This window comes from Candoia aspera, chromosome 1, assembly GCF_035149785.1.
Source record: "Candoia aspera isolate rCanAsp1 chromosome 1, rCanAsp1.hap2, whole genome shotgun sequence".
NCBI lineage: Eukaryota > Metazoa > Chordata > Lepidosauria > Squamata > Boidae > Candoia > Candoia aspera.
This window is the reverse complement of record NC_086153.1, coordinates 110179792-110199090: the sequence shown is the minus strand read 5'-3', so window position 1 is coordinate 110199090 and position 19299 is coordinate 110179792. Positions and strand designations below refer to the sequence as shown.

At 40.2% G+C, this 19299-nt stretch overlaps 1 protein-coding gene across 4 annotated transcripts in view; it reads right to left on the bottom strand.

The window, feature by feature from the left end:
- Positions 1 to 3263: 3263 nt before the first annotated feature.
- The window catches only part of USP45 (ubiquitin specific peptidase 45), a 55268-nt gene continuing 39232 nt past the window's right edge, over positions 3264 to 19299 (bottom strand). For 3 of the 4 annotated variants that reach the window (XM_063311758.1, XM_063311764.1, XM_063311772.1), the window contains exons 10-18: positions 18317 to 18398; positions 17519 to 17610; positions 11168 to 11224; positions 10706 to 10852; positions 8406 to 9075; positions 7464 to 7561; positions 6490 to 6576; positions 5976 to 6129; positions 3264 to 5208 (exon numbers count right to left, since the gene is read on the bottom strand). In XM_063311758.1, the coding sequence (XP_063167828.1) occupies positions 5078 to 5208; positions 5976 to 6129; positions 6490 to 6576; positions 7464 to 7561; positions 8406 to 9075; positions 10706 to 10852; positions 11168 to 11224; positions 17519 to 17610; positions 18317 to 18398 (1518 nt within the window). In that variant the 3' untranslated portion in view covers positions 3264 to 5077. Of the gene's footprint in view, positions 5209 to 5975; positions 6130 to 6483; positions 6577 to 7463; positions 7562 to 8405; positions 9076 to 10705; positions 10853 to 11167; positions 11225 to 17518; positions 17611 to 18316; positions 18399 to 19299 lie in introns of those variants that run through there. The other variant, XM_063311781.1, reaches the window with a different exon arrangement.

Sequence of the window (19299 nt, the reverse complement as noted above, 5' to 3'; positions counted from 1 at the left end):
CCAAGCTACTTTTAAACCTACAGAGTCTATCAGGTCTCTCGGGCAGACTAATCATTTGGGCCTTCCTCCCTGTGCCAAGGTGTGTTTGAAGAGAACCCTAAGGTGAGTGATCTGACCACAACAGATTGATAATTATATCTCCCAATTCCAGATCATGCCACCATTGCCCCAAAACAGGTCCAATGTGTGACCACTACATTAGAAGGGATTCCTTCAGTGATGGGTCCCTTGGGAAGCTTGAATTGTACCTGGAAGCTACTTGGCAGCCATTGCTGCTTCCATGGTGGTAGTGTTACCTGGACAAACCCCTGTATGTCCAAGCTATGTGGGTTGCTGTGTGCTGCACCAGTTGAAGCTTCTAGGGTGTCTTTAAGGATAGTTCCATGTGGGGTGCACTGCAATGATCTAACTACAAGGTGACAAGGCATGAATGACTATAAATCACTTGATCCAGAAAAGGCTGCAACTGCCAGAGAAGATGCAATTGTACAAAAGCCCTTGTAACCACAGCATCTACCTGCTGTTCAAGCAGCCCCATAATTCAGAAAGACACTCAAGTTGCAGGCCAACTCCATCCAGAATCAAATATGAATTATTTCTACATCTAGTCTACTTTCAAATCCACAGCCACTCTTTCTTTGCAGGATTCAGCATAAGTCCATTTCTCTTTATCTGAGACCCTAACAGCCTCCAGGCACCAGGTCAGGGTCACTACTATCTCCTGTCCAGCCCAGGGTGAAGATACATATTTGGGTATCATCAACATATTTATCAAATTTGTAAGGCCACCCATCTATCCAATGAATCAGTCGTAAAACACACACACAGACAAACCCCAAGTCAAGGCTCCCTCATTAACAATCTCAAAGGATACGTACACCACACAGCCATGCGAGAGCTCCTGAACTAACAGGGAGAAGAGCTGGGTCTTCATAGCCTTCAAAAAGGCTGGTAAGGTTGGGACTGTCCATATTTCTGGCAGGAAGGCTATTATATAGGGCAAGCACCATGACAGAGAAGGCACACATCCTAGGACCCACCAGGCAATGCTGCCTCACAAAAAGGACCTGGAGCATGCCCATTCTATCAGTTCTGGGGGGACAGGCAGAACCCATTGGGGAGAGGAAGTTCCACAATCTGTTCCCATTTTGGTGTGAATAGCACCCCAAAGGCAGTGCAGCAAACATAGCAGTGGTGTTACATGGGCATACCATAGTGTGCCCAATAATGCATGTGCCACTGCATTCTGGACCAGCTGAAACTTTTGAATGCTTTTCAACAGCAGCCATGTGTAGAGCACCTTGTAGTAGTCTAATCAGATGGTGACCAAGGCATGAGTGATCAACTCTGTCTGGGGGCGTGTTAGCCCATTCAGAGTTAACAACAGAAAATCAACAGAGAGATGGGCCATAAAACCCATGCCACTCTTGTCAGGATTAAGCTGAAACTGGTTCCTCCTGATTCAGACCCACAAAGGCTCCATGCGGTGGGAAGCAGTTCAGTAGCATCACTTGGATGGCCTGGGGCAGAGATGTACAACTAAGTGTCATCAGCATATTGATGAAACTTAACCCCATGCCAATGTATAACCTCACTCAGCAATTAAATGTAGACATTATATAGGAGAGCAAGAGAGTCTGCGGCATCCCATATAGCAGAGACCGAGGGCTGGACTCCCCCCACCCCCCACCCCCCACCAACACCAACTGGCCATGGAAGAAAGAGAACCACTGAAGACAGTGCCTCCAACTCCCAGCCCCCTCAGCTAGCCCATAAAGATGGTATTGAAAGCCACTAAGAGATCAAAAAGGGCCCGTATGGATACCCTACCCCCATCCCAAACCCACCAGAGGTCATCCACAAGTGAAATCAATGCCATCTTGGTGCAATATCCTGGCCTGAACTCTTAACTGCAACAGGTCCAGATAATCTGCTTCCTCCAGAACCTTTTGAAGCTGCAGGCCTACCACTTTTTCCAACAACTTTCCCTAAAAAGGGAAGATTGGATACTGGATTAAAATTGTCCTGTATAGCTGGGTCCAGCAATGACTTCTTCAAGGCAGGTAGAACCACCACCTCCTATAGGGAGGCATTTACCACCGCTTGAATGCAGCTACATATCACATACTGGGAGGCCTTAACCCAGGGTCTCTCAACCAGGGTTCCATGGAACCCTAGGGTTCTGCAAGAGGTCACTAGGGGATCCCTGGGAGATCACAATTTATTTAAAACATTATTTTAAATTCAGGCAACTTCACATTAAAGAGGTGAGTTTCATTCTTTATTTTTAGTTTAAGAACACTGTTAATGCATATATACAGGCCTACCCATATAACAGATATAATAATTTTGTAACTTCTGGCCTATATTTGAGCCTGAATGTGCAGGGGTTCCCTGAGGCTTGAAAAATATTTCAAGGGTTCCTCCAAGATCAAAAAGTTGAGAAAGGCTGCCCTAACCAGTTAAGAGGAGCATGTATCTAATACATAGCTTATTGATGTTCTCTCATCCCATGCTGGTGATGATCTCTCCCAGTGCCTTCATATAGCTGTTAAACAGTAAAGGGGAGAGACCAAGCTCAGGGGCATTCCATAATGAAATGGCCAAGGGCTCAACCTCTTCCCACCCACTATCACTGACTGCAGCCACCCATCAGGAGGGAGAATCACTGAAGAATAGTGTCCTCTATTCCCAATCCTCACAGCAGATCTAGAAGTATACCATGGTCAATGGTACTGAAGAGTACTGAGAAGTTCAGCAGGACCACACTCGTTCATTTCTCCCCCTCATACTACTTAAACAGAAAAAAACCAGGTCTATAATAGTTACTTCTGATTCATAACACTGGATCTGGAGTTGATAAATGCAGACTTTCCTATTCTAGCAGCCTTGACTTTTCCCAGGGTTCAACAAGCCTACTGCTTTAAATGTACAGGAGTCTGAAAGCACCTCCTTCTCCAAAATAGGTAGAGACATATTCCATGCTCCCACTAGCAGAAGTTGCCTCCACTCAGCTTTTACCCATCCTTCTCATCCCCTTCTACAATAATCCTTCCTGTTCAATAGAGTTCTGTACTCTCAAAATAGGTTTCAGAGGATGATGGGATAAGTGGGAAGGAAAGGTGACTTTCATCAACTCTCTTCAATATAGATGCAATCCTTCTTCTTTCTGGACCCAACCAAGTGACATCAGTTACAAGATTCATAAATAACCAAAGTTTAAACCATCCAGGCATATTTTACATATCAAAAGCCACACTTAATGGGAAGCTAATTGTACAGTTCTTTAATATATAAAAATAAAACAATGTATTGATAATCACAACGAAGACCTGAGAGCTGATTCTATTTAAGTCACCTTAATCACATACAGCTGGATACTCCAATAGCTATTTTTAATAGAAAACCACTCAAATACATCAATGTACGTAAGGTAAAAGACAAAAATCTTTTAGGAAGATGTAGCTTTCTTTGAAGTTATGTGGTATTTAATTCAACTGTCCTGTTTCCATGTACTTTACCCAGTCATTCTCTAACCCAGTCAAATGGTAGTTCTGGCAAAACCCAATCACCTTAACCAGGTCACAAAAAACCATTTGCAGAATACAGTCTCATATACTTTCTCCAAGAACTACAGGAGTACTAGAAAACTGTCATTGTATCACTAGCCCCTTCCCCATTGGTTAGGCTGGTTTGAACACTGCAGTTCTGTCATTGAGACGGTTGCGATTTTATTTACTCTTTGTCTTCTGCACTTTTTCTTGAAGGATTAAGTAGACAGGTCAACCAACTGTCTCTAGATATTCCCACAATATGATTGGGTGTGTTAATTTAACTTTTCCTCGCTGTAGTTCCATAGTTTATTAACTCCCTCCTTGAACCTATTTAAGACTACTGCAGAAACAGGGCCACTATAGCGTGCATTAAATAAAAGTGTGTATGTAAGTATGTGTGTATATATATATATATATATACACACACACACACATACACACACACATACACATACTTGTACCTCTGAGACTTGTTCTGCATGATATTGTCTTTCAATGTCAGAGAAAGTAACCTCTTCACTAGAAAGCATGAATTTATTTGCCAATATATTTATATGGAGAATATTCAACTGTTCTGAAAAAGTATGGCTTGCTCCAGCTTCACAGTGCAAGTATGGAGGACTCAGAGGTGATTTGGGGTTCACTAAATTTGAAAGCCAGCACATTATAAGAAGAATGTCTGCTTTCTGATAAAGTTTCCACATGTAACCTCATCAGATTTCAAGGCATATTCAAATAGAGAGAAGCACACCGGAGTGAAATCAGGTCTGGGTGCACTCACACATTCCTTTTAGGACATACAATATAGTTTCCTAGTTTTGTAGAATGACCTTTTTGTTTCCTGAAATCACTACTTCCCATTTATGGAACATGTTACATTTATAAGAATTACTGCTTTCAAGAATATTCAAGTGCCAAATATTTTACAAAAGCATGCTTTGGTGCCCATAAGCAGTCTTTCTTCACTAAGGAAAAATCAGGTGTTTGGTCTTATCAAAATTGTTTCTGCAATTAACTTTTTAAAAAGCACAGATTTTAGCTAACCCATTTTGAAACATCACTATTCTGTTTCAGAATTCATTATTTCACACTACAGTTTAGGAGTTCAGAACCAATGTCTGCTTGGATTCAGAAATACATGCTCGCGCATGCACACACACATACACACACCCCTCCTTCCATTCACACATGCAATTTTTTTTGATTTCCATTTCAGTGGAGTCTATGTCCTCACCTCTTCATAAAAGCATATGAAGCTATGGATTCTTCTGAAACAGCAACTGAACAGAAATGCTAGCCACCCTGCTATATTTTTTATATATGAAAGAAAGAGAGAAAACAATACATGCATGGGCTTTTCAGCATCCAAGCCATGGTTTGTGGAGTCCAAAACCAGGGTATATTTTCTACTGGAGAACAAGAACAGATAAAGGCGCAACATTTACATATACTGTAATTTTCTGCTGCACTTAAATAAATGTAAATAACACCCATTGCTTCCCTGTTTTCCACACTGAGCGGGGCTACAGAATTCTTTCATAGAAAAGCAAATAGGCTTGTGAATTTAATACTCTTGATTCTGGGACTGCTTGTACATAGGTGTCACTGACATATACCCACTGTCCTGCAGGTGATCCTGGAGATTCTTTTAAACCTGAAATGCAAGCACACACATATATATCAGTGTTCATTAACTGTAATCAACAAGCAAAGGAAGGTACATTCAAACTACGCAAACGATCAGGACTCAGAAACAAGTATCCCACTATATGACATTTGCAACTTGGTTTTCAGGTTCTTGGCTTTGTTCTCTTGGAGACTTTACCTGACAGCTGTGAAAGTTGCTTGAGAAAGACCCTGTGAACCAAGGAAACCACCCCCAGTAGTGATGCCCAAATTGTGGCCTAGAGCAAACAAGAGTCTTTGAAAGAGACTAAAGTGGTTCTTTTAATAATGAGGCTACTCCACTATTCTGTGCTTGAGCAAAGAGGCAACAGCTGCAAGGATGAAGAAAAACTGATATAGGATGCCAAATCCAGACCACATAAAAAGTACATTCTTCTCATTTATGGCCTCTGAGAGTCACCAGCCTCTCTTGATTGCTTAAGAAGCTCATGAAACGGAGTCCTGTTAACTGGTATACCCCATGCAATATAAAAAATATATGTTTTTGCAATGATTATCATTTGGAACATTTTGCAAAAAAGGAACTATGTAAATTATTGAAAATATAAGAAAGATTGTCTTGATCCTCCTTTCATTGGAAAAAACTGGGCTTGTTGTCATAAAAAGAATGCTCAGCTATAGTTGTTCATGGATTGAACTTTTAAAATGGAGTGATATTTCAAAAAGAAAAAAGAAACATTTATACAGCATATAAGATATTTTTATCTAATCACACAATTTTGCTTAGATACATACCTTGAACATTTTTATTACTAGAATTGTGCTCTAAATGTTTTTTGGATGATGTTCGGATTTTTACATATGCTGCATAATGACCTCCTCGCATTGAACCATTGTGTTCCACTATTCCATAAAGCGCATAGAGAACCTTCCCACCATCTGTCACATTCTAGGGGAGGGAGGGAGGAAGGAAGGAAGGAGGGAGATTTACTCACAATAAATATTCAGGCTTAAATACAATTGCTCCTACTAAAACAATTAGCAAGACTTTGTAAAATAAATGCAATTTTATTAAAAGAAAACAGCCAGTTTATTCTAATTTCAGGTAGCAAAAGATATTTTCAGCTATTACTAAATCTTGGTTTAACAGAATGATCTTGTGCTGTACAAGAATCTGGCTTAAATGCATGACTAAAAATGTTGACATCTGTAAGTGGAAATTCTTTTCAATTTTCAACTGAAGCAATAACAATCTGGTTAGAAGTTTGCTTAAAACACAATCTGGCATTATGCTTTTATTATGTCATACCTTGCAAAAGGCAGAACAAAATGGAGCCAAGTCCAAAATGAGTGGGAAATCTACATGTCGGTTTACTTTCCTTAGACTCATGCCAGCCTTAAAAAGAAATCAAAAATATTCATAGAATTTGAATTTAATGATACTACAGAAACAGTTTTAAACATCTGAAATAAAATAAATCAGTACTTATTACAAATGATAGAATACATCTACAAAACAAATTATCTTATAGAGCTACAATATCAATCCTAAAATATCAACTTGCTTTATACCACTCCAGCCCTGCAAAAATTAAACCTAGAATATTCAGGAATAAAAAGCAAAACCTGAACCTGAATGTCATGCTATATCTGAAATATTTTATTAAGCCAGGAGTCAAGTAGTGCTGAAACAAAACAGGCCCCAGTCACAACCTTTTTCTTTTAACAAATATATTCCTTTGCAAAATGATTTGAAAGGAGACAAATGCTGTGGTGATATAGGCAATATAACCCCCACTGGCAAAATGTCTTTGCATAGATAGACTCCAGTATGGTTCACTAGATGGGTCATAGATGGCAGTACTAAAAAGTGAAGAATTCCAGTAAGGAAAAAAGATGCAAATGTGGCTAAGCAAAAGCTTTATGGGGATATCTGAAAACCAAAAAGGGCACATACAGAAAATGGAAAGAAAGTGAGGTCACAAAGGACAAATACAGGCCGATGACCTGAAACTTTAGATCTAGTGTCAGGCCAGGGAACGTTCAGAATGAGCTGAGATAAGCAACAGATGCTCAGAATAAAAAAAGGGGCTTTTACAGATAAAAAACTGCTCAGTGAAAACAGCAAAATGCTAATATGCAACAAAGACAACTTAGCTTTTGCAAACCTTCCACTGCTTTTAGACAATTTGTGAAAATGAACCCTACAAATATTTATTGTAGCTCTAAAAAAAATTCCTGTCTACTAACTTTTAGAAAAAGCACCCTGTTTTAGGGCATCACCTGATGAAATCTTTTCAGATGGAGGATGAGAACAGCAGGAACCAAAGAAATCAGCAGCTGCTTCCTAGCATTTGTATACACACCTTCTGTCTTCTTATCTATAAAAAAAATGCATAATTTATAAGGCAGATGATCTAAAAATACATTAAAAATACATAATTTATAAGGCAGTGTGTGTGTGTATACAGTGCGTGTATGTATACACACACACAAACACACACATATATAAAATGATATATAGTGTTCCAGCAATATACCCTGGTCACAAGCCACTGAAAGATCCAGTAGCACTAATAAGGTCTAGCTTTCCTTGTCATTCTCTATGTACAGCGTACAGGTCAACCAAGGCCAACTCCATGGCTAAACCCAGAATGATCAAGATATCCATTCTGTCTAAAAAATCTTTGAAGGGGCAGTGCCACTACCTCCTCTATCAGCTAAGCTGAATATGGAATACTGGATACCACCCAATAGTTATTAAAACTGACCAAAATATGGCTCCTTAAGCAACAACTTCACTTCTACCTTCTACCTGCAGGAAGGAAACCGCAATCTGATCGTTGACAGAATAGAGTTTTTGCAGGCCCTTCAAAGCCACCTTGAGGAGAGATCCAGCTGGCTCAAAGAGATACAGGAACACTCCCCTATTCCTCAGGAGATAACTATAAAACTGCCTCAGACAGGTGCTACTGGATGGTTTAGTGGACACCCTTGGTTCAAAGTGACATCCAAGCCAGCACGAATCTGAACAACCTTATCCGCAAAGAATCTATGAACAGCTCAATCCCGGTCAATTTACAAAAGGGCTTTGAAATGCACCCCTCAGTTCAGTGTTAAAGCAGACAGTATAGAACATGGGAAAGGCACTTCTTTCTAAGACACACAGATTCAACCGCTGAATGAGCTTATCCTTGTATCAGGAAGATTTTTATTATCCGTTACCTGTGGAATTCGCTTTTTTCTGGTGTTTGTGCTTCTGATCAGTACAGTTTTCACAAAGGAGCTTGTTGTTTCCCATTAGCAGCTCCACCGAGGTAAACTGATAGAGGCATGACTGAACTGAACATTCCTTAGAACTAGTTACGTAGCTCTGAGAAAGGGTCAGGAAAGCATTTTGAGGGTTTTGCATCTCTGTTGAAAAGGCAGTGTTCTTCGACAGACTTGAAAGGGTCTGGAGAGGCCCCTCGCTCTCAACAGCTGTGCTTCCAAAGTGAAATTTTGACAAGGCACTAGTAAGTGTGTCTGTACTGCTATTGCTTGATTTGCTGTACTGCAATTTAGCACTTGCAGGGAAGTGTTTGTGTCCACGGGTGCACAAACCCGGTGTGGTGCAGGCTTTGCTGGCCGTAATTTGCCTAGAAGCACTTTCACTTTCAGAGGCCTCGCTATCGGCATCGATGCTGCTTTCAGAACGGCTGGCTTCTTTCTCACTGCCTTCAGTCTGACTTCCATTTGCCGGAGACTCCGAAATGGCACTGCTGTCTCTTGCGCATGAAGCAATGGATCTGTCCTCCATTTTAGAGTTCCTGATTTTTCCGGGCAGAATGAACGGGCTTGATTCTTCTTCACCAGAAGATTTATTGGCAAGTCTTCTTTCATGGTTTACTTGGTTCTGCCAGTTGCCATTGCCATCACCAAAATGTTAGAGGAGAAAAAAGAAAAAAACACATTGTTCAAATCCCAGAGGAGCATTGCAACAACAATCTTACTTTCTTTATATATGTAGCTATATGTATAAAGTGGCCTTTCTTTATGGTTAGACTTTGGAGCTCAGCCTGGAGGTCTACCCAAGGATGCTGCCAAGTGGTTGGGAAGAAGAGCTTGGGCATTTGCTCTCTGTGCCTGGTAAATGTGAAACCCTGCCCATTTCATAAAAATGCATAGCTCTATTTTATATCCCACATTAACTAAATTTCTGGCTCATTCAGCTTTATTTTAAGTATAGTTGTCAGCAAACCAATATGATTCAATCTCTTCAGCCAATTTTTGTTCTCTTATTTGTAAAACCTGTTGTAACCAATCATACTGATTATTTAGTTATTGTTGTCTGCTTTTATTTTAATTTTGTAGGTTTTAATTTCTACTTTATGTTAAGTGGAATTCTGGTCACTGACCATAATAAAAGTAGGTCACTTTTAAACCCTTTTCTTATTCAAGGTAGTTTTTATTCAGTGACGTCCAGTTGAAGTTTTATTTTACCAAATACCAACTATATTATGGCTTACTGTGATTTGTAAAAATATAAAATGTTTATGTTTGAAGGGATCAAGAAACCTGAATAAAGAACTATCCAAATAAAAGGAAATCTACATAATTATGTGGCAGAAATTTACACAGGCCATTTACAGACATATAGACAACCACTTAGTTTCGTCTTTGAATATTTATTTTAAATTAATACATAAATTATTTTAAATTGATAAAGCCTCTTGATCTTATTAGAATCTTGTCAACTTCATCTGTTTATCTATTAGACAAAAACCTTTTATTTTGATGCTGCAGTTTATAACTTTAATATGTGCTGAACTTGGAAAAATAAAAAATTAGTTAGACCCTGCATAGACAAACTGCTTCTGAATTTGTGGAAGTTCTCTTTGAAAGATTTTAAATGACATTAGTTAGGAAATCATTTTTCGGCAATGTTCCCTATCAAAGATGAACGTTTGTCTTAAAGTATCTAAATTTAAATCCATCATTTTAAAATATCTCTAGTCCTTATATACATACCATACACCATCTTGTGTGGGACGTGAGGAGGGGTAACCAACCCTGGCAGTGGTTGGCACCCTGATGATGCTCCCATACATTAATTTAAGAACTTTTTACCATCTATTCCCTTGGAATATATTATTTATTTAAGATTGTTGTTTTTATTGCACTGTCTTGTTTTATTGTATTTTAACTCATATTTTATTCTTGTTTTATTGTAAACCGCCCAGAGTCACTCTCTGAGTGAGATGGGCAGTGACTAAATTTGAAATATAAATAAATAAAAAATACATGCAATCATATGTATGTATATACGTAGGTATGTATGTTACAATCATTTCTTTTATTAAAATCTTTCAATGTATCGATGCAGTATTAAGATTTCTGAAAAAAGTGATTAAAGTAAATCCAAACAATTGTGACATAAAGTTGTGAATTAAAATGTGCTACTCTAGGTTCCTAAAAAGAATACTGGAATTTGTGTGAAGAATATCTGAATTCATGTATAATTGACCATACTACCACATACTTACCTTGTCCTTTGTTAATGAACATTTTCTAGACAGCTTTGATTGCTGATTAGTCAGAGCAGTAATAGAAGAACAGCTGAATCGATCAATATCTGCTTCTTGTATTTGTTTACCTTTGCTTGTCCTTCCAAAAGAAACAGGTTTTGAAATCTAGAAAATCAACATGGATTATTAGGGTGTAGCATGTCGTCTAAGACATTATTTATTTAACTAGAATTAGCTTTCATATATATATGATTTAAAAATCACAATGGCTGTGTTCACACAGCACTCTAGTCTAAATCAAAACCAAACCAAATATATGATTTAATGTGATGCAATCACAGTTACAATCTCTATAAATACCCATATAAGGTTTTCTTCTTTTCTTCTTTTCCATCCTAAACTGGCTGAGTTTTTTATATCAACTGACACAAAGAAGACTTCTGACAATTAAAATAAAGGCTTTGTTGAATGCTTTCTTACCCTCTCTTCTATTATTGGAAGTGAAAGATCAATGAAGGGTTCCTTTACTGTGGAAATCTTAGAATAGAAAAAAATGAATATGACAAGTGAATACAGAGATCTTCTGGATTCCATCATACATACATACATACAAAGTTATAAATACATTTTTTAATTAGGTATTGGAGTATTTCACAAAAATGGAAGAACTGGGATTCTGGAACTGGAAAAAACAGCCTACTGTACAGGTAGTCCTCGCTTAACAACCACAGTTGGGATGGCAACTCCATCGCTAAGCAATGTGGTCATTAAGTGAGACATCATGTGACCACAACTTGTGATTTTACTGCTGGCTTCTCCATTGACTCTGCTTGTTGGAAGCTGGCTGTGAGACGCACAAATGGCAAGCACATGACCCTGGGATGCTGCAATGGTTGTAAGTGCAAAGACCAGTTGTAAAGTTACCTTTTCAGTGACATAGTAACTTTGAAAGGTCGCTAAACAGGGCAGTCATTAAGCAAGGTCTATCTGTAATAAATTGCCAAAATTCAGTGGTATAGACATGGATTATCTTATTTTGAGAACAGACTGGCAGGCATTTGGAAACGGATGGGGTTAATATGCCCTTGCAAGTTATCTTGGAGTCTTTCAACACAATTAGCTATAATATCCTTCCAGACTACATGGCAAGATTGGGTTTTGGAAAAAACATTTTATCCTGGCTTCATTTTGCCTTTATTGGATTGTATCTAGAATATTCAATATGTGCTGGGGATCTACTGTTCAGCACTTTTACCTTTATCCTACTCTGTGTGCTTTGCTGTTTAATAGCTTATAAAAGAGTAACTCTTTATATGTGCAAGAACAGCTTTCATATGTCTTTACACCCATGAGACATATGTCAGCCTTCCCAGGTAGACCAGACAGGAAACATGACCAGATGAGCTACTTCTACTTTATTGTAAGGCTACATTATCAGAATCTTGTAAGTCTGTAAGTACAAATCTTCCGCTGTGTCTTTTTACAGCCTGATAAGTTAGGGAGGTTCCTGTCTGAATTCCTTTCTCTGCCTGTTACGCAGCTGCAGGCTCTCCCCCGCTTTTATCTGATTGTTCCCTAGGCAGCAACTTTTCTCCTGCCATCTCCCAAGGTCATTCCCACATACTATTACACACATTAAAATGCAGTAGAAGTATCATAAAATACTGTATCCTGTTACAACGGAGACAGAGATTTCTTTAGAATATCCTGTTGAATTCTACAAGCATGAACACATAATTTGAATACTTCACAGGTGGTTTCAAGATGTTGTCCATTAAAAGGAGATAAAAATAACAAACTTCTACCTGTCTAATAGCAGTGGCAAACCTCTGACAACAATGCACAACCAATGAAGCAAGATTCATATGGAGTTCCATTAAACTGCTTTAATGCCAGGAAAAAGTGGTTAGGATACAGGATCTTGGAAAGAAAATAAGCAACCCTCATTTATTAGTGAATTCAGAAATACAGAAACATTAGAAAACATCACATAATTACGAACTGTTCATTGTCACCAGTGAAAGCTATGGAAAGTATTAAAAGATGATTCCTCACAGGCATCAACAAATATATTTAAATCAGTGTTATCCATAAAGAACAAAATACTTATTCAAATTAATACTTAATCATCCTCCAGTCACATAGCTATGTATTCAACCGATGTCCCTGGACTAACAGAAAGTTTTTGCTATCTGTCAGAAGGACAGGGGGAGAGATGATTTTCAGTTATTTCCCCATCTTCCTACTGGATGGATTGGCAACCCTTTAAAAGAACTGTGGAAGGCAGCAAGGACAAAGTGCAATTATCAAAATTGTCATTTCCTTCCTGGAAGCATAAACTTCAGCTGGATCATGGAATCTTCCTTCAGCAGAGACACCAATTAGATACAACCAAACTACAGAACAAGGCCAAGTGTACTGGCTGATAGAATCAGCACCAAGCAATTGAGTTTCATAATTAGAAGCCAGAATAGCAAAAGTCCATACCCTGGTAGGAGGCCCACTGCCAACTCCATTGCCAAGAGTTGCTTTTCTTCCTCATTACTGTGATTTGTTCGCCTGCTCTTTTCAAGCAATAGAAAAAGGCAAAGAATGAAGAGAAAGAGATGTAATTTCTGCATTGTTTGCTTTTTCATCCTCTCCTCATGCAAAGAGGACAGGATAGAGAAGCAAGCGAATGGATAGCAGCAACAATGGTGGGGAGAAGGACCAACCAGGACCATCTCAAAGACCTCGCAAGACTCAAACCAGTACCTAGGACTAGCTTATGGGCTTCTGTAGTGTATCTCTATCCCTTGCTCAAACTGCAGAGTACAAACTCAAGTGTTAGCCTGCATGCACTTATGAATCTTTCAGGAGAAAACATTCTTTCCATTCTTTTTCTTTAGTGTTTTCCATAGCTGGTATTCTTAGATCTATGCTGATTATAAGAAAAACATTTCTTTCTTCTCCAAGTAAAGCAAATACTTGACAAACTGGAGTAGCTGGAAGAGTAAGTTGAACTTAGTGAACGGATTTCCATAATATTTAAGAAGTTTTCAATCCACACTATCATTACAATATCAGAAATTAGCCTTCCAGTATCCAAATGATTATTCAACACCCTTCTTTGTATGTTAAAAAAAAAAAGATTTAAAGAAACATGTACTTTGAAACAATCAGTGTTCTGATATTCTATTATAAAGGCATTAATAGCAAGCGATTTTAAGGGCCCAGGGGTGGGAACTGGATCTGTCGGTCCTGGGGGCAGCAGGGCAGGCCATGTGGGGCGGGCCATGCAGTTGAGGTGGTGATGAGCCGGGGACATTATGGCTGCAGCCAGAGGGTGGGACTGTTAATATGTTTTCTACTACAGATTAAGGTTACTATGGTAACTAATCATTTTGGCGGGTGAAGAGGTTGAATTTAATTGTTCCCTTTTCACGTGTTAATGGTTGCATTGCCTAAGGGAGGAACTTGCCTGAACTTGTTTTAGTTTCAGTTTCCCTTCTGTGTAGGCTTGCAGAGAATATGCAGCTGAGAGAAATTTCTCCTCTCAGCAAACAGCCTTTAAATATGTTTACTTTCTGTAAATAAAATTATTTTTATAGAAATGCCATGGTGTGTGACTTTTCTGATCTCTCCTGGGCCAAATGCTTTCTTAGCACTCTGCCAACAGGGACACCAATGGGGAAAACACCCCCAGTGTTTGTTACCAGTGGCGTGTTCCAGCCCTCTGCACTCAAACCCAGGGCCTGGAGAGCAGACTCATGGGGGCCCTGGTCTCCAGCTGTTGCTTCTTAATGCAAGGTCAGTTAATAACAAGGCCCCCCTCATATGTGATCTGGCTCTGTCAGAGATGTGCCCAGCTGTGTTTCGGGTGTGGCACCAGCCAAGATACCAGGGCAGGGGAGGAGGGGTGGCTGTTGTCATCCGAGAGTCTCTGGTGGCCTTCAGGGGTGCTGCTCCACAAGTGGCCGGTTGTGAGACCCTGTTCTTCAAGTTGGGTTCCTGAGAACAGTTGGGGGTGTTGCTGCTGTACCAACCTCCCTGCTGCGTAGCAACCTCCCTGCCTGAGCTGCTACAGGCCATCTTGGGGTTGGCAGTGGAGCTCCCCAGACTTATGGTTCTGGGGGACTTCAACCTGCCACCCTTGGGGTGTGCCTCGGAGGCGGCTCCGGAGTTCATGGCCACCATGGTGGCCATGTGCCTGTCCCAGATTATTCAGGACCCGGCTTGAGACAGTGGCCTCACACCGGACTTGGTTTTCTTGTTGGAGCAGTGGCAACGTGATCTAAGGGGAGAGTTACAGCTGTTCCCATTGTCATGGTCAGATCACGCCCTGGTGGCCCTGAGATTCTCTTATGCCTCCAGACCCATTCGATTGGTCCACACCCAGGAACTGATGGACCTGACAGGGTTTCAGAGATTGCTGGGGGTTATACCTGAGGGCCTGCTGCACGGTCCAGCAGAGGCCCTGGCTGCTGCCTGGAATAGGGAGGCGGTCAGGGCCTTGGACAGGATCATGCCTGTGTAACCTCTCTTGTCCCATCGAACCTGGCATTCCCTGTGGTTCATGGAGGAATTGAGGGATCTGAAGAAGATTAAGAGATGTCTAGAGTGCTGCTGGAGGAAGACAGAGACCAAACTCGACCAAACACAAGCTAGAGCCACTATTAAGGCCTACCTTGTGGTGCTAAGAGCAGCGAAACGTCAGTATTTCTCCGCTCTTATTGCATCCGCAGAATGCGCCTAGCGACCCTGTTTAAGGTCAAATGATTCCTCCTGGGGAAGGGGGGTCCAGTGACCTATCTTCAGGGCTGTGCTGAGGAGTTTGCTGAGCATCTGCAGGATAAAATTGCTCAGATCCACTTTAAGTTGGATTCCAAGCATGAGGCAGAGTCCATGGAGATGCTGAGGGAACGGACTTACTCTGTTATCTGGGAGCAATTTGATCCTGTTGGGCCTGAGGAAGTGGACAGGACCCTCTAGACTGTAAATGCCACCACCTGTCAACTAGATCCATGTCCCCCCTGGCTAGTGAAAGCAGCTAGGGATGTAATATGTGGTTGGATCCAAGTGATGGTTAATGCATCCTTGAGAGAGGGGGTGTTTCTGGCAGCCTTTAAGGAGGTACTGGTGCACCCCCTCCTCAAAAAGTCATTGCTGGACCCTACTGTTTTGGACAACTTTTGTCCAGTCTCCCATCTCCCCTTTTTGGGAAAGGTGGTTGAGAAAGTGGTGGTGCTGCAGCTCCAGAGGCTTCTAGATGAAATGAATTATTTAGACCCCTTTCAGTCAGGTTTCAGGCCCAGATACAGAATGGAAACAGCACTGGTCACTCTTATGGATGATCTCTGGCGGGACCGGGATGGAGGCAGTTCATCCATCCTTGCTCTTCTTGACCTCTCAGCACCTTTTGATACCATCAACCATGGTGTGCTTTTGGGCTGGCTCAGGGAGTTGGGGGTGGGTGGCGTAGTTCTGTGCTGATTCACCTCCTTCCTCCAGGGTTGGTCCCAGTCGGTGTTGATAGGGAGCAAGAGATCTAGCCTGCGGCCCCTCCTTTGTGGTGTGCCACAGGGCTCGATACTCTCTCCGCTCCTTTTTAACAACTACATGAAACTGCTGGGTAAAATCATCTATCATCAGGAGACAAGGTATCATCAATATGCTGATGATACTCAAGTATACATTGCCATCCCGGGTGAGGTAAGTGATGCTGTGACTGCCCTCTCAGTGCCTGGAGGCTGTGGGGGTCTGGATGGGGAACAACAGGCTTCAGCTGAACCCTGGTAAGACAGAATGGCTGTGGGTGGGGGGCTCCTTGGTATCCGGGAATTTAACATCTTTGGTTCTGGATGGGGTTGCACTGCCCCAGACAGAGCCGGTGCAGAACTTGGGGGTCCTACTGGACTCACGACTCCTGCTTGAAGAGCAGGTGGCAGTCGTGGCCAGGAGGGCCTTTGCACAATTTCATGTTGTGCACCAGTTATGCCCTTTCCTGGACCGGAAGGCCCTTTGCATGGTCACTCATGCCCTGGTCATCTCCCATATAGACTACTGCAATGCACTCTACATGGGACTATCCTTGAAGAGTATCCAAAGGCTACAGCTGGTCCAAAATACAGCTGTGCAAGCAATTTTTGGTGCCCCTAGATCAGCACATATTATACCATTGCTCCGCGAGCTGCACTGGGTACTGGTCTGCTTCCGGGTACAATTCAAGGTGTTTTATTACCTTTAAAGCTCTTCATGGCATGGGGCTAGGGTACCTGAGGGACCATCTCATCACCATTACCTCTACCCATCCCACCCAATCATGCAGAGAGGGCATGCTATGGACCCTGTTTGTAAGAGAATTCCATCTGGCAGGGTCCAGGAGGCACACCTTCTTTGAAGTGGCTCCTGCCCTCTGGAACATCCTTCCCCCAGAGATAAGACAGATTCCATCTCTTGAGGCCTTCCAAAAACAATTAAAAACCTGGTTCTGCCACCTCGCTTGGGGTAGAAGGGGAAGTAATCACCTCTAGGGATGGTTAGCGCCCTAAAATGGCCTCTTAGATTCCCATGAGTGATATTCCAACTAGTATCGTCATCTGAATTTTATATTGTATTTATCTTCAATATTATATTTGTATTTATATTTATTTATGGTACTTTAATGTTTTTATCCTTGTTGTAAACCGCCCAGAGTCCCCCCTTTTAGGGGGGGATGGGCGGTGGCAAAATTTAATAAATTCATTAATACATTAATTCATTAATAAAAGAAATAGCCCTACTTTTAATTCGGTACACAATATATTGAAATAATTACATTTCTGAAATCATATCGAATTCCAGAATACTCACATTTTCACATTCCTCACACATGATAGTGCTGGTCAATTCACCCACAAAAATCCTATCTATGAAGTTCATCTTCACACCCTCTCTTCCATATGCTGGAAAAAAGAACTTCTTTAAAAATTTTGCAGGTCTATTCAAAATTTAGCAAAATTAATTTTAGGATTTATTTTAGAAAATGTTTTAGAAATTCTATCCAAAATAAGTTATAGTTTGCAACCGTAAGCAGGTAAAAAAAAAAAAAGCTTACCATACTCAAGCTGCAAATATTTGGGTGGCCACCAGATGGCAACAAAAGGATAGAGGTCACTGGATATTTGCATCCAGATACATATTTGACTATAAAAATGAGTTACCTATCTATGACTATATTCAGTTTTGATTTTTATTTCTGCTAATTAGATAAAGATATATCCTTTGTATCATGCATTACACTGCATCATATGAAGGTATTTCACAAGGTATGCAGCAGACATTTCATTATGTTACATGAAACATCTTCTGGGATGCTTACCCAGCTTCTCAGTCTAGCCTACACCCTCTAAAATTTCCTTGTAGTTTCCCATCCAAGAAAAAAAAAATAGATCCAAATAGATCCTGTTTAGCTTCCAAGTCCAGATAATGTGTGTATATATGTACACACAGAGAGATAGACACACATACACAGACATGACTTTGGAATTCAAGGTCATCTAAAAGACAAATTCATTAATAAACAAAATTATAAAAATAACTTATTTGCACAATAAAAAAATTAAACTCTATGCAACTAATACAGGGAGGTTCTGCCAAAGGACACCATACCTTTGACTTTTCGTTTGGTTTCTTCATCTGCTGTTTTAGTTGTTGGATTATTAAATGCTTTTAAGATTGCAGCTTGTATGCGCTGTAACACAGACATTTAGCACACATTTTGATTAAAGTTTACAGTTTTAAGTATCTTTTTTAAAAAATCAAACAGCATACTTTCACAGACTAGGAGAATTAGTCTTGTTTCATACACATAGGCTCATATTAATGACAGTGCTTGAAATATAATCTCAGTCTTTCATAATAAAACTCTTGTTCCCGTATTCTTTTATTTAATTAATTTTAGATATTTTTATACTTCCTTGCTTTTAAAAGCCTAGTCAAAGGAGTTGCAAAATGAAGCACAAAACTGCAAAATATATAACACAGTTATCTAGAGCAGTTGTAATAAAATACCATTCTGAAACAAATCAAATATAAATTATCAGCAGTAATTCAATCAGAAAACTACAGAATAATGATCCATTCCCTTCCTATTCAAAGAATACGTGTGTGTCACAAGAAACTATACAATGGACTTTACCAAGTCTTTAAATACATTGTTGCCACTTTTCTAACATAAAGAATAGCGACTTGCATAATTAAAATTAACTATTTTTCCGATGGTCATTTCCTTGTGGTATTTTATAATATAGGATTTGCTGGGGTGGTAGCAGCTAACATGTGAACCAGAAAGCATCCACTTCAAAACTCATTCAGCCTTGATATATTAAAATACTTAAATATTCTTAAGAAATCCAGGTTTCTCCAGGTCCGTCATTCACTTTAAAGCAGCCGCTGTGGAAGGAACAAGGCAATCTGGACTGCAATCCATGGGGAACAAATTTGATTCTTCATGCCCCACAGTCTTCATGAAAAATTCCAAACCACTCAACTCAAGTTTCCATTCACGCCAACCCAGCCCCCCCACAAATATTAGATTACAACTGCCATCAGCCTATGGCCATTGGAAAACATCTAGAAAGACCTAAACTGGG